Source organism: Neomonachus schauinslandi, chromosome 10, assembly GCF_002201575.2.
Source record: "Neomonachus schauinslandi chromosome 10, ASM220157v2, whole genome shotgun sequence".
NCBI lineage: Eukaryota > Metazoa > Chordata > Mammalia > Carnivora > Phocidae > Neomonachus > Neomonachus schauinslandi.
In genome coordinates, this window is record NC_058412.1 from 102,391,387 (window position 1) to 102,406,526 (window position 15,140).

Here is a 15,140-nt window from a genome sequence, read left to right on the forward strand (position 1 = left end):
ATCTTGGGGTGGCTCTGAGTGCCTGGGTGTTGTGTGTGTGTGTGTGTATATCTTGGGGTGGCTCTGAGTGCCTGGGTGTTGTGTGTGTGTGTGTGTGTGTGTGTGTATCTTGGGGTGGCTCTCAAGGCCCTCATTTACCGGAGCTGGCATTATAAAGTGCCCTCTGCCATGAGTGAGATAAGACAGTTATCGGAAACATGCCATTAAAAGTGACTTATAAAAACCCGTGGTATGTAGAGTTCTCTGAGAATGGAGGGCTGCGTCTGTTGTGGGATTTCAGTTTTATAAAGAGTGTTTATCTTGTTTGTTAATCCCCTGCTAGGGAGAACTTTAAAGAGGCTGGCCACTTTTTAATCTGTGCCCAAGTTAACTGAATACTGACCGCCCTTGAACTTGTGTTTGGAGTTTAGGGGGAAGGGGCCTGCAGGTGGTTCCAGAGGATCAGTCCGGAGCCCCTTGCTTTTCACAAGACCATAAAAGGAATCATATTAGTGATGTGGAAAAGCTGCAGGCCTGGCTGAGGCTCACTTTGGAGAGTAGAGTCAGAGGACCGCTTGGATGAGAACAGGGAGCCTTGCTCCCTGGACTGGTTCTGGAAAAGTGACCTAGAAGGTGTGTCTGTCCCCATTTGACACTTGGCAGAGTCCTAGATGGGGAATGAGCAGAAGCAGTGTGTGGGGCAGAGTCGATTGATTTGCTGGTGCTCTTCTGTGGTTTCAGGGCCCACGGGTCACCAACCATGAAATAGACTCTCGGCTTTTCTAGAATAGGGAGACCGCTGGGGCTACACTGACTGTGGTTCTTTTGAAGTTGGGCCAAATGCATGTATCACTCATAAATGAGTCTCCACCCTGCCCCCCTAAAAGGCCTGCTGTGAAACATAAGCTTTACTTCCCAAGAGAAAGTGGCGTTTAGGTGTATTGTTTTAGTTTATTTTCCCGAGTGTGGTTAGAGAAACACCACAGTCTGTAACTTTCAAGAATGATTCCAGGGTAAGTGTTAACCGAAGTGAAAGCACTTAGGTATTGAAGTACATAGAGCAGTTTCATTCAGTTTGGCAATTGAATATTAATAAGCATGTCTATTTAAAACTGACTTTCTTGAATAAGTAATAACTGAACTTGGTACAGAATTCAAGATGAAAAGACGATCTGGGTTTTTTTTTTTTTTGTTTTTTTTTTTAATCAAACCACCTTGGACTTCCAGCCACTTGCGCCCCAGACCCTTAGGCAGTCCCGGTTACTGTTCGCATGGGTCCTCCCAAATGTGCTGACCACGGAAGAGCTGTGGTCCAGGGTGCACGGTAGAAGGTCAGTTTAGAAGGTGCTATAATTCATGTCTTTGTTGGGAATTACAAACTCAAACTGTTCATGTTCTAGAGAGGAAGAAGAGGAAATGAGCGGTCACATTTGAAATCTAGTCCACATTCCAGTGTCCACGTGGGGAGCTCTGTAGAGGTGGGTCTGCCCATTGGATAGTATCTGGTTGTGTTCCACTGAATGTCTGCTGTCCCAGCCCCAGGCTCGTGGTTCTCATTGGTGGCGTCTAATCCCCATACCGGTGCTGTGCTCACAGGGTTTTGACTTGAAGCAACTGGCCTCATTTATGACCCTCCAATCAGGGGGACCCAGTGATAAGAACATACATTATGGAAGGTAATTGGGCTCAACGGGAAGTGATTTGGGAATAACCATTTATAAGTCATTGAAATGGTTAAGTTGCACCTCCCAGAATTAGTGCTAAATCCCGGTAGTACCTGCTTATTAAAAATCCATTAGTGTACTTACCACTACCCAGCCCCTGAAGCTTTTTAGGAACTCCAGAACCCCAGTTCGCTGAATTGATGCGTTGCAGGCCCTGCAGTGAAGTGCATCTAGAGAAACTTGGGGGGGAAGCAGTTGACATATCTGGTCTCTTCTTGGCCTCCTATTTAAACGCCATTGACAGTGATAAAAGGCTGCTGAGAACAACTGAGTTTTTCAGGGAAATCCCGTGAAGTGTGTTTCTTGCATACCAGAGGGACGCCAGCTTTGGCCCCCTTCACGTTTAAGGCCTGATTGAACAACTGCCACGAGTTTGGGTAAATTAGATGCCCCAAGGTTCATCACAGAATATAATTGACATGTCCTTGTCTTCCTGCCCTCTGCTGTGTTTCTGGGTACCTGCACCTCTGTGGGTGTGGTGTGGACACGTGGAGGGTGGAGGGATGGGGTTCTCATTTGAACTGGCTCCTTTCGGCAGCCAGTATCTACAACCCATGTGGCCACAGTGCATGCAGACAAACCGCGCCCAGGAGTGTAAGTGCTCAGAGCAAGGGATTGTGCTCATGTGGAGAAAACCTCTTCTGCTCTGACACCTGTGTCAAATTAAAGTGATGAAATGACATATCTGCATTGCAAAACCAGGCTTGGCGGGGGAGGGGAACCTGTGCTCACTTTGTGCTATGTGTCTGCAGAATGGCCGTTCCCCAAATGAAATCCCCATTCAAGGTACTTGGTTTCTAATTTTTTTTTTCTCTTCCAGGTGTAAACTGCTCTGTTTTCTTCCTCCTTATTGTCTTGTTTCTTAGCAACTTATTCAAACCTCCAGTACTTGTATGACTTTGCAACCCACCAACTCCACACCCATAATTCTACAGGGACTTCAGACATGTGTGGGGAACAGTGAAGTTTTGGCACCAAGGCCGTTGGGGTGAGGAGGAGCGGCATCAGCCTCTTACAGGCATGTCACTCCCCTGAAAACCAGCGATCTGAATACTGCCTAAAATCTTTATAGCGAAGAGCGGTAAGGGACCCTTTGGGTAGAAGGCATGTGGGAAGTTTAGCATAGAGGAAAAATGTTCTTCATGAAGAAATGTAGCCAAGGCAATAAGGAGTCTTCATGTTCCTGAGCTGAAAACAGGGATGCAAACAGAGGCCGTGGCTGGATTCACAGCAGCCACCAGCCCGTTGTAAAGGGCCAGCCCTTGGTTCCAATGTCCAGCTTTCCAGATTATGCATTCTTACATAGTAACTAATCTCTGAGTGTGCATATAGTTAGCATATCATCCATAAAGGCAAATATTCCAGAGCAGCCCCCCTTGGTAAACTCTAAGTGTGTTCCTTCTGAGAGAAGGGACACTTGGCTCCAGCTTTTAAATACACTTAAAAAATTAGAACAAAGTACATTTAACCTACTTTTCAACTTTAGGAAGATCTATTAGGATGCACGGGAAGTGATGATTCTTGCGATTCCTAAAACGGTGGCAGAGATGGGACAGGGTTCCACATTCAGAAATGCTCCAACTTTATCTTGGCTTGTGGTGCTGAGTGGCCGTGTTGTGAGCTCCTTGCTTGCTTCTGACCACAGCAGGGACTGCCCTGCCCTGTGGCCCTTGTTTTCATGGTGCCCGCGACATTTGTCACTGGGGCAGTGCATGTGCAGGGAAGAAGTTCTGCAACGTAGTTCCCAGTGGTTAAAAGTGGTACATAAATAGTCTAACGTTCAGAGTCCTCTACCAGCTCAGCCCAGTTTTTATGCACTTTTGGTAAATAAGTAGAAAGGCTTCTTGTTCAGGCTTGCTCTGTGTGAACCGGACGGTTGTGCTTGGCTGGCTTCTCGGTATTCTATCTATTAACCTCGCCACCCTTTTGTAACTGGTGCATTTAATTATCAGTGGGATGCTTTTCAAACAGGTAAGGGTAACGATGGGAAAGGGGGTGGGGGCATCTCATGGACAGCCTCCAATCTGGATATGAGCTGTGGGGCCCACTTGGTGAGTCTTTGAGGTGGGCTTTCATGAGAAAATCACCCTTTGTAACCAGATAGGACTCTATTGAAATGTCAAGCCCCGCAGACTAAATTGCTGTCTCCGGCTGAAGTCGTCTTAGCCTGGCCGCTGTGGGGCAGTTGTCCTCTCTTCAAGCCTCCCGTTGCCACAGCCGTGGGACCCGTGAATTGTTCGTGTGAGCGTGCGTGCGCCCACACATGCGATCTCCGAAGCCTTTATTTAATATGTCTGTGACTGGAATATTTTATACTGTGGCCACCCAGACACAGGCAGGACAATAGTGTGGCCGAATTGACTGAAATGAGGATTACAGAGAATAATGCAGCCTTTCCAAAAAATACTGCTAATACAGGGCCCGCGACAGGAAGCGACAGTTGAGTCAGCAGAGCGCAGGGCCCCAGACCAACCCCGGGGCTGGCCGCCTGGCACAATGGGCCCCCCCCCCGGCACGTCGGGCATCCCCAGAGTGTGGGCTCCCCAGCCGCCCAGCACAGCGGCCTGGGGTTTTGGACGCCGCTCGCGTGCCGTTTGGATGGCGGTTTGTTTGTGTCCGTCAGCTTGGCAGGAATGGAAGCAGTCTCTTCTCAGGCCTTGGTTTGGCTGCCACTGTTGCCAGGAAAAGGAAGTTCCCAGCTGCCAACACAATTACCTTTGTTTCTTACATCCCCCTTCTTAATGTGGCAATTAAGTGCTTAGCCCTGTGCCCGGTGCCAAGGTAACCACTGTGGAGTCAGATGGGCGCAGGACACCGCCCGCCGCAGCCCTCCCTGGGACGCCTGGGACGCCTGGGGAGTTGGAGGCCAGGCCCCTCCTCTAGGTAAAAGGCCATGGCAGTCCTCCCCAAAGGTGGTCCTGAGAGCTGGCCATTCCTCTTTCCTGCTCCCCAAGCACGAGGACCAGCCTCTGTGGCCAGATTGCCCTGGGCCTGGAGGTGTGGGAAGGGGGAGGCGCAAACCCACACCCAAGTTCTGTTAGCTCCCCCCACCCTCCCGCTTTGCCCTCCCCTGCCCCCATCATTCTGGGGAGATTTACGAAAAAAGAAGAAAGCAAGGGGACTTTCCTAGTCTTACTTTTGTAGTGTAAAACCAAGAAAAATCCAGGTATTTGCTATTTCTGTTTCTTGTGGGTGGTATTTTTGTATGAACTTGTTAAGTTGGACACTTGCCCATCATCTGGCCTGGCACCCTCTTTCCAAGCCCTTGGGGGGGTGCCTAGTGGCTTGGCCTCTGCTGGGGGTCAGATTTGCAGTTACAAATTGGGGGTGACATGATCCTAGCAGATTGCATCCGATTTTTAGTCTGGTACTGGCCTAATCTGACATAAAGTGCATGGTCTGGATTTCCCGAGTCTGGATGTATATTCTGGGATGTACAGAGGTCAAGCATGGGCCTGGGAAAAATTAAAGTTCCTAGCAACAAATAATCATTACCAAATTATCTTGATTGTTGATCTATAGTGTGGGGATGGCGTGGGAGGTAAGAGGGCCTCCTAATAGGGACGTTGTAGGGAATCCTATCTTCTGAAGGCTGGGTGGGAGGAATCCTGCCCTGGGAGGTGAGGCCCAGAAGCATTGGCCCTTCTCGGAAACCAGGGAGAGTGAGACAGTCCAGAGAGTCTTACTTATTTTGTTTGGCAAGGCCTTGGTGCCAATGCTGGAGCCCCCAGCCCTCACCCCCTGTCCACCTCTGAGAAGGCAGTTCATGGACGATCATGACACTTGGTGTCCCTGAGCTCTGGTGCTGCTCTGCTTAACTCTCTTCCCTCAAGGTTGGGCAGTGTTGGTCAGCACCTCCTGAGGTCTTCCCAGCTCCGGTGAGGAGGAGCCTGGGACACAGCCTGGTCTTCCAGGCTCTTGTGCAAGGACGGAAGGATGCCTCCTCCTTTGAGCCTGAAGCAGAATTAATACTGTCATGCCAGCTCAGGCCTGGCACGCCTTCCCCTTCTGCAGGGTTTGTGGCGATGACATGTTGAGCGCTTGTCCGAGTCTGTCAGAACTACGGGTATCAATGCATTTAATCAGAGGATTAATTACAACAATACGTGGAAGTAGAGAACATGGGTCTCGACGTGGCCAGTGACCGAAGGGCTTAATTATACAGAAACAGCCCCACATCTGGCCTCATTTGGACTTGGCTCTCCCCTCCAATCAGTAGAGAAATGTAATTTCTTGCTGCTCTCAGGGAAGAGTCCTGTAATTTGTAGTTAGTCCCAGGAAACTTAGAGGCTGTAACTAAGGTGTAACTTTTACTAATAAAACATTAATGACGACAACAATGAATTTGGACCCAGGGCCACCAAACAGGAGAGGGCTGGGTATGTGCCCCGGCTTGCCTGGTTTTGCTTGCTTTTCTGAGCATTTTCCCACAGTTATCAGTGAACGAAATGGAATCCTGCTCTGCTTTGAGTATGAAACATATTTCGGCTGAATTCCAAGGCAGGGTCTATCACAAGATATTTTTATATTCGGAGACAACACGCTGTGTCTGTGTGTGAGCAGTAAGCTTGCCTAGAGTTATGAATGAAGCGCTTTTTTTTCTCTCTCTTTTGCTCCACTTTCACCTCCCCTTGTAGGTGCCTTCTCTTGGTGATGGTGTTTCTGGCGCAGGGTATTATTTGAGCAATGTGCTCAATGTGCTATTTCCGATGCACTGGTATCTGTCGGTGACAAGAGGGATACAGAGGAGGAGGGTCATTTTTTCCCCCACCCCCCTCCGATATCCTTCTCCAGCGCCAAGATAGCAGGTTTATTTAAACCCTGGTGTTTTGTGAGACTGACCTCATTCTAAATTACAAATGAAGATTTGAGTAAAAGCGGGAATTTGCTAATGGCTTGGATTGGGGGTGGGGGGTAGAATTCCGAGATAAGCCTGGAAGATAAAAGGTGCCTTCAGTATAATAGCTGGCATCCTGCCAGTGTCCAGGGAATTTGTTTAGTTAGTGGACTCTGATTATTCCTGGAATGTTAGATCTTATTGACAGATAAGTCCATCAATAGCTGTAACCTATGGGGGTGCGATTATTTCTCCCTTTTGTACTTTCATCCCCAGAGTCTGCCCCCCAAGCACCCCAAGTTGGGTCGCCGCCTTTGTCTTAGTCTCTTTGCACCTACCTACCCCCCGCCCCGCCCTGCTTCCTAGAGTCACCTGATACTTGTGGGAGCTGAGATGGTCTTGCACAGACAGGGCTTTCAAAAGGGTTCTGAAAAGGAAAAGGGGGCCTCCCTAGGGATTGCCCCACCAGGGCCCAAAGTGTAACCTTAGCAATACCCAGCCCTCCTCACTGGATGCCCCCCCCCCCCATACAAATACCTGCTTAGGTTAGCTTGAAGAAATTCTTTGTGGGTTTTTTTCTTTTTCTCTTGCACTAGCGTTAGGGGTCTGGAAAGTTTTGGAAAACTGTAGAGTGTTCACACATAGGGAGGTGGTATTTCCTGATCATGACTTTGGGCTGCTTGCGTAAGAGGACGATGACCAACACGCAGTGGGCCCCCGCCAGGTGGAAGGAGTCAGCCTGGGGGTGGGTGCCAGGGAAGGGAGGGACCTCAGTTCCACAGCAAACAGAGTTTTCATTTTGACTTTACGGTTTTATTTGGCGAGGTATGAGGGGAGGCCAAGCAAGTAGGACATTTGGGAGCTGATCCCTATTTCTGGATACTAAGCTGCTGTTGTTCTGTGTTGCAGAGGTCCTACACTTTGCTTGTGGAAGCGTGGGATTCCAGTAACGACACTCTCCGTAAGTATCACAGCAGTGGGCTTTCCTCCACGTGTGTCTTTCTGGAAGCGTAGTGCTTGGAGTATGGTAGTGTCGGAGCTGGATCTGTCTCCTGAGTGCTTCAGAGGACTTGGGCCACTCCCTGCTGTCTGCACCCACCCCCTTCCCCCCCCCGCCCCCCCCCCCCCCCCCCAACCCCATGGTGAACTGCTCCGTGGAGTCCTTTCTACAACCTCCCCTAGAATGTCCGCTTGGAATATTAAGTGGCCGGGACAGAGTCCCAGTTAACTGAGTCCCTGAATATGGGACCTAGATTATCTTTAGGATAGCGATCTTAATGGTTTTACAACTTTAAAACCTTGTAGACTGCTAAAGGATCAAAGTAGTGACTTTTTAAAAGTCCATTTAAACTTTAAGTGAGTGTTTAATCTCTCATCAGGAAGATAAAGCCCGCAAAGGTGGAGCTGAGCTCTAAATCTAAAGACCGACCTTGAATTTCACTTGGTGGGCAGGTGAGCTTCTAGCCGGTGGGTGGGGGTTTCTTTCCCACACGGGGCATGACCCACCTTTCACTGAAGTGGAATCCCAGAGCCTCACAGGCACCACGGCTGCCTCGGCCCCTTCTGAAAGAGGACTGTTTCAGGGCAGGTTGCTTTTCAGAGCTGCGAGGGGTGGCTTTTGGTGGGGAAGTCACAGAGGGTGTGTCTGGAAATGGCAGTAGCCTGGCTTACATGGGGTAGTCTTTGCTCTTTAAATGTGACTTAAAGGCGATTTCCCTCACGTGTGGAAACTGCGCGCTTCCTTTTAGCTGGCAGGATCTGGAGGGTTGTCCTGGGAAAACTTGATTCATGCTGAAATCCTTAGTCTGTGTAGGAGGAAGGGTTGATCCAACTCTTTGTCCTTGCCCTCCCTTCTCTGAATGTCTCCTCCCTTTTGCATCTCTACCTTACTGACCCTTTCTTTGTTTTTGCTGCTGATAACATTTCCCCTCGTTTTCTCACCATGCCTTCTTTTTTTAAGCCGATCTGAGAATGGCGAGTGCCCAGAGTGGGCCCAGTGAGGGCTTGGTACTTGTGAGGCGGGCTGCTTCAGGCTGAGTCTGGCTCATTGGGGGCCCCCCAGGGCCATGTAATTATTGCTGAGCCCTGGTGTGCCTGAGGCTGCAGGCCATTTGGGTCCCTCCTCTTGCTTCAACATCATCAAAGCCCAGATCTGTGGACTTCTTCCCTGAGGGGGATCCCCAGTCCCTCTGTGGTGTGGTGGGAGGGGAGGGGGGTAACCAGCAGTGGTTGTGGCCGATGCCAGTCAGGGTCACAGACACCTGTGTGTTCTCTCCTCCCTCCCCTGCCACAGGCATTGGAGATTGATTGAGCCTGGTTACAGTGGTAACTAAGCATTGGGTAGGGGGGAAATAGACTCATCAGATACTCTGGTGCCAATGTGGCTTCTCCTTCCCTTCCTGCTGAGATGTTAAGAGTTTGGTAGAGTGAACGTCCTTGAGATGGATCCTGGCTTGTGGCAAGAGCTAATTCAGGACACCTGTTAGGGCGTGCAGGATACCTAGCCCCTGCAGGGCCCTTCCTGGGCCTTCCCTCACCCCATGGGTCAGGTAGCTATGCCCCTGGGAAGCTGGTGCCTCTCCAGAGCTGCCCACGGCGGTCTGCATTTCAGGGTAGCCTTGTTTTGGGGTTCTGGGGCATTTCCTTGCTGGGGAGGGGGCCACCAGGTCACTGGAAGGGCACAAGGAAGACTTGTAGGGACAAGGAGTTTTCAGACCTCTACTCTTGAAGAATAGGAATTGCCCCAAAGTCCTGGAATGCCCCACTGCAGGTCACTGAAGCTCACTTAGTGAACCCCAAAGAGGAGTGAATAAGCCACTGGCTTATTCAACCTCTTTTTACAGTGCTTCCAAAGGATCTTGAATTCACATTCAGAACCGTATTTGGCATCTTCTCTCTCCAAATGAGATCCTGCCTAGGGCCCTTCATGGATGACTGGCACCAGCATTTCAACGCCTAGTACCATGAGCCAGAAATCTGGAGGACACCCTGTTGTACCTCCCTTTCTCTGAGCATCCATATCGAATCCACCTCCAGGTTCTGAAAAATCTCTCCGGTGCCGCACTGGAGTCCTGCCACGTCCTGCCATGTCCCCTGCCACTATGCTAGTCAAGTCACCCTCTGCTGACACCTGAACTCCTATGGTGGTGGCCGAATTAGTCCATCCATATCTGCTCTGGCCCACCTCCACTGCTTTCTCCATCCTCCTGCCTCTCCATCCTCCATTCCAGGGCATTTTTTTCTTTTTTAATGTAAATGTGATTGACCTACAATGTCCTCTGTTAGTTTCTGGTGTACATCTTGATTCTATTTGGTGGTTAGCTTCACTAAGAGCCACTTGGCTGCTTCCTGTGGCTCTTGGGACAGCTCTTCGTGTGGCCCAAAAGGCCTTGCACAGCCGTCTTGTCTCCCTACTAACTCCGTCCCATGTTGTCTTCTACCATATCCGGATTCTGGTCCTATTCCACCAGTCACCGTTCTGTCCTCCGATGCGTCCTCTCATTCTGTCCTGCCGCAGGGCCCTTTCACATGCTGTTTGCACTGCCTGGAATGTTTTGCTTATTACTCTCTTTACCCTCTGTCCCTCCATGGGACTGGTACTCCATGAGGGCAAAGGCCAAGGATGTGGAGCAACCCAGATGGAGTTGGCTGCTCTTTGGGGGCCGAACAAGTTGCCAAAATCCTGGCTTCAGCTTAGAGGCAGAGCCCTGAGTTTTAGGATGGAGAATTCCTTCTCACGTGGGCTCTGCAGAGAGAGGCTGGCCCAGAAGAAGCCCAGGTACCGTTTGTGTGTTAGAGTATTGTCTAAGGCTGGCCCTCCTGTCGTCCGTCCTCTGAGATCCTTTCTCTTCTGTTTCAGAGCTGCACTAGATAAGGGTACAAATTTTTCGGTCTCCCCCAGTGCAAATGATTGCAGTTTATGGGACTGCTCTGGAGATACGTCAGCACAAATAAGCTTACTCAGACCAGGGTTTCCTCCTAGCTTAGCCATCTTGACGATGCTCCTGTCCTAGGTTTGTGGGTTGGTGTGGCCCTGGGGTTGTGCTCTGACTCGCCTCATTACCTCCACCTTGGCCTGTGAGGCTGTGGTGGGGGCTTTGTGCTCCATCTTCACACAGTTGAAGATCACAGGAGGGTCTGCTAACAACCTTTTTCAGTCATAAAGCTGGACTCCCAAGTGAACTATCCCCCCCCGCCCCTGGTTACACCTCTATGCCCCAAGCTGAGAGGAAGTACGATTCAGGGGCGGCAGCTTGGAAGAAGCAGGCAGCAGACGTGATCTCTATAACCCAGATGCTAGACAGCATGTCCCACACCCCCGACTCCCTGCCTCTGGCCCTGCTGGGAGAAACCTGCCACACAGCTGCGAAGTTAGCTCTACTGATCTGTTAGCCACATGGAGGATTCCGGAATGATCGTTTTCATATTTTCTAGACCTGGGTGGAAAGCCTACTGAACTACTGAAAAAGACCCTTCAGCGTGTGCCTTTAGGATTGCCCTGGACTCTCAGCTGAGTTGTTTGTGGTTGTTACCTGCCCCAGAGATGCTGGAGGCCTTTGAGCCATGCGTTTAAATAATTCCTTTATTAAGGCCTCCTAATCACATGGTAATAGCTCGCTTCACTTTTTAATTGAACCAGCAGAGCACACACACAGTTAATGGAGGGACATTTTTGTCATTCTTCGGCCTGTGTTTATTTGTAAAACTTCATGTTAGGGAAGTGTTATCTGCAAGTGGTTCTGTGTGCGCTGGGGTGTGAGTCTGCAGGTATGTGGCTTGTTCAAGGCTTGTCCTGCCCACACGACAGTTAAAGCCAGAGGGTGAACACTAGGGCAAAGCTGGGAGTTGTGTGGAAGGAGCCCCTCAGCTCCTCCTCCCCGGTCACCTGTTGGCTTTGCATAACCTTGTAAATGAGCACAGGCCCTGGGCCTAGAACAACAGGGGCGTGGGTGGGTAAGAACCACAGATGTTGCGAGTAGGTCCTAATACGGGCTCTCCGAGGTGGCCTCGAGTCTGACAAGGTGGTGAAGGGTTGGTGCCAGCAGGTTTAAGAAAACAAAACCCCAGATCAGGCTGTGGTGTGACTTCGTGCCTCGCTTCCTTTTCACGTCCCTCCCCTGGACTCCTGGCACGTGGTACCTGGCTGTTCTCTCAGACTAGATGATAAGTGACCTCGGGGCAGGACCACTTCTTGCTCCTCGTGAGAGCTGGCTGCCCGAGCTCTGGGTGTGTTCATTTCCAATAGGCACCTTTTAAGGAGCATGACTTAGCTCAGAAAAACCCCCAAGCTATCTGTCTCTAAACTGGGGTGTGTCCCTTTCCCCCTCTGCCTTCTGGGCAAAGGTGAAAGGTGAGATGCTTCAAGTCCGTGTCACAAGGGCCAGCTGCTGACAAGGTGGCAAAGTTTATCATTTTTTAAAAACCTAACTCTACCCCTTGGCTTCTAGTGAAGAGTTTGGAAGGTAGACCAATTCTTTCTAAATCAAGATCCGAGACTCTAAAACCAGAAGAGCAGGCTTGCTAACCTTTACCTGGAATCAGGTGCTTTCTATAATATGTAAAGAGCTTTTGCAAATGCCCAGCACTGCAATAGAACACTTGGCAAAGGAGAGAAACAGATCACAGTTCGCAGGAACAGCTGCAGATGGCTTGGTAACCACGTGGAAGGGTGCTCACCATCCCTTAATTAAATGCTAATTAAAGTAAGAGCTACTTCTTTACCTATCAGGCGGAGATCAGAAAGTTGGATAATCTATACTGTGTTGGCATCGTTGTTGGGAAACCCAGTTTCCTGTGCAGGTGGAACGACAGGCTGATGGGGCTTCATTCGTGGTAGTTTGTGGTTGGCTGGATGGACGCGGATTGGGTGCACTTCCGTTTCTAGAAGGTCTCTTACTGCTAGAACCACACACATGGGCTGATGGGTTCAAGGATATTCGTTGTGACTTGGCTGAATTGTAAAATGTCAAAATAACCTAAATGCACCTTTGTCAGGAACTAGGTGAATGTATTTCACTGTATTCCCAGACAGGGAAATACTATGCGCCCATTAACAAGGGTAAATAAATGTGAAGGCAGTTGCCTCTGGGGAGCGGGACAGACTTTGCACTTTTCTGCCCTTTTGAATACTGTTCACATTTTGTACCCCGTGCCTTTGTTTTCGTTGTTGTGAAATAGGCAAAATGGTCAGGGGAGAGGCTCTGATTGTTGATGCAGTCAATGCTTTTTAATTTTTATTTATTTTTTGCCTCTAGAGCCTGACAGCATTATTGAGAAGGCTTCCTACTCGGGCATGATAAACCCCAGTAGGCAGTGGCAAACGCTGAAGCAGAACACAGGGGTTGCCCACTTTGAGTATCAGATCCGTGTCACCTGTGATGACTATTACTACGGCTTTGGCTGCAATAAGTTCTGCCGACCCCGAGATGACTTCTTTGGACACTATGCCTGCGACCTGAATGGCAACAAAACGTGCATGGAGGGCTGGATGGGCCCAGAGTGTAACAGAGGTGCGTGGGCCTGTCATAACCTGCGTGGGTTATTACCAGCTCTGAGGGGCTGTCGCCGTTGGGGTCAGGTTCTGTCCCCACCCAGCCAAGTGGCTGTCTCAGGTGGGGGGATGGGGAGATGTTTGGGCTGTTCTTCTAGGCCTGAGGCACAAAGATGCTGTTGGTGCCCCCCCCCACCCCACCCCACCCCCCGTGTTGGCTGCTAACAGCTCACAGCTGTTCCTTCTCTAGAGCATTGGCCTTGGCACTCCATGCCTCTTCCCTCCAGCTCACAGTCTGTGAATGACTGGATGGAGGTGCAAAGGCCAGGCACCCCACCCCCAGCCAACCTTCTTGCACTCCATGCTACAGTTCACACTCCAGGGCTTCCTCTGGGATCAAGTGGAAGCCAGACTCCAGCTGAGACCCCCTGCTCAGCTCCTTCCCCTGCCCCATCTGCTGCCTTCAGTCCCCTTCTCCTATACCCAGATCCTTGTCTCAGGCTCTGCTTCTGAGGAACCTGACCCAAAACAGATGCCAAATGGGACAGGGTTAGCTCTGTGCCTGAACTTGTGATCCTGTAGGAAATGATGCCCCTGAGCTCCATGTGGCCTGTGGCGAGCTTTCATGGGGCATCTCGGGGGCCATGGCATTGAGGGGGAAGGGCTGAGTGGTGAACCCGAGCTTTCAGACTCGTGTAGAGTTGGACCCATCACAGCAGTGTAAGCTTGCAGATGTGCTGTCCGTTGTCCCAGCCCTTCTACTGGGATTCAGGGACTTAACTGCATAGTCACAGATGTTCACAGCATCATCTGTGGTTTGTACCTTTACAAAGCTTCTAATTCTTAGTAAATGGGTAATTCTCATTGACCAGAGTAGGCCCTCCAAACATGACTGTACTCTGCTTATTTCACCTAATTTGGTAAATTCTTTCAGGATGCACTCAAATTAAAAAGGGAGTTTTTGAATTGTGACTGAAGGGCAGGACAAAGAGGAATTTGCAGGTCTCCTGAGCTTTTCTTAAATCACTAGAGTTTTAAAAGGATGGCATTTCTGGGATCCAAATGAAAGAATTGGCAAACGTACTTAAAGTAGTTGGTGTTCTAAAAATCAGGAACAATTACTTAAAAACCATGTTTAGTATTTTTTACCATCTGTTCAAATGTTTTTTTTTTTTTTTTTAAATAAAGGAAGCAGAATTGCTTTGCGAGGATACTTTGCAAAAGTACCACCCGACCTGGCCTCTGGATTTAGCCTGCCAAATGAAGTCAGCCTGGTTGGCTTTGTTAGTCCCATGGGATTTTTGAACCATCAGACGTTTTTAGGGGGTGGGGGTGTGGGGGTTAAGGAGGCTGGGACTCCTCTGAATGTGCCCCTCATGGGACAGAGCGGTTGAAATGAGGAGGGATCACAGCTTCTGTTCTTTTGGAGAGGGTGGGAATTGACAGGGAGCAGGATAACTATTGTTGAGAGAGACTGGATGAAGACCCCCCCCCCCCCCGCCCGCCTCCTCCCATCGACTTGCCTGCATTTTGTCCCTGAGTAGTATCATGTTTTGAAGATCTGCTAGCATGGCCTTGAAATTTAAAGCTGGATTTGCTGTTTGGGCACCTCCCATCTTCCTCTCCTTACAATGGACTTGACATGAGATCTCTGAAAGTTGTGGATTTTGTAGGCTTACTGTGCTAGGCCATTCTCATGATGGTGGTGGTGCAAGAAACAGTGTGCTTGACTCATCTGTGTTTGTTTTGTTTTGTTTTGTTTTTACAGCTATTTGCCGACAGGGCTGTAGTCCCAAGCATGGGTCTTGCAAACTCCCAGGTGACTGCAGGTAAATGACTAAACTTTTTTTTTTATAATCCTTTAATGCAAGAGGGGGACTGAATTTATTGTGAATATGCCTCTTTTTCTTTGGAGGGCAAGAAAACTTAAAAAAAAAGTCAAATAGGCACATCCGAAGCTTATTAAATTATACCAGCTGTCTGGTGGAATGTGCGCACTTCTCTCTTGGAAGAGAAAAAACTCTTATTATGGGCATAGTCGGTGACGTCATGTATTAACTGTTCTGTAAATTGATAACACGTTTTTATAATCTTCCCCTTAAAGTGCTAA

The 15,140-nt window shown here is 49.5% G+C and overlaps 1 protein-coding gene across 1 annotated transcript in view; it reads left to right on the forward strand.

Moving 5' to 3' along the window:
• JAG1 (jagged canonical Notch ligand 1) overlaps positions 1-15,140 on the forward strand; it is a 35,600-nt gene that overhangs the window by 2,464 nt on the left and 17,996 nt on the right. The window contains exons 3-5 of the mRNA XM_021689196.2: positions 7,450-7,501; positions 12,795-13,049; positions 14,799-14,859. Of these exons, the coding sequence (XP_021544871.1) occupies positions 7,450-7,501; positions 12,795-13,049; positions 14,799-14,859 (368 nt within the window). The remainder of the gene's footprint in view (positions 1-7,449; positions 7,502-12,794; positions 13,050-14,798; positions 14,860-15,140) is intronic.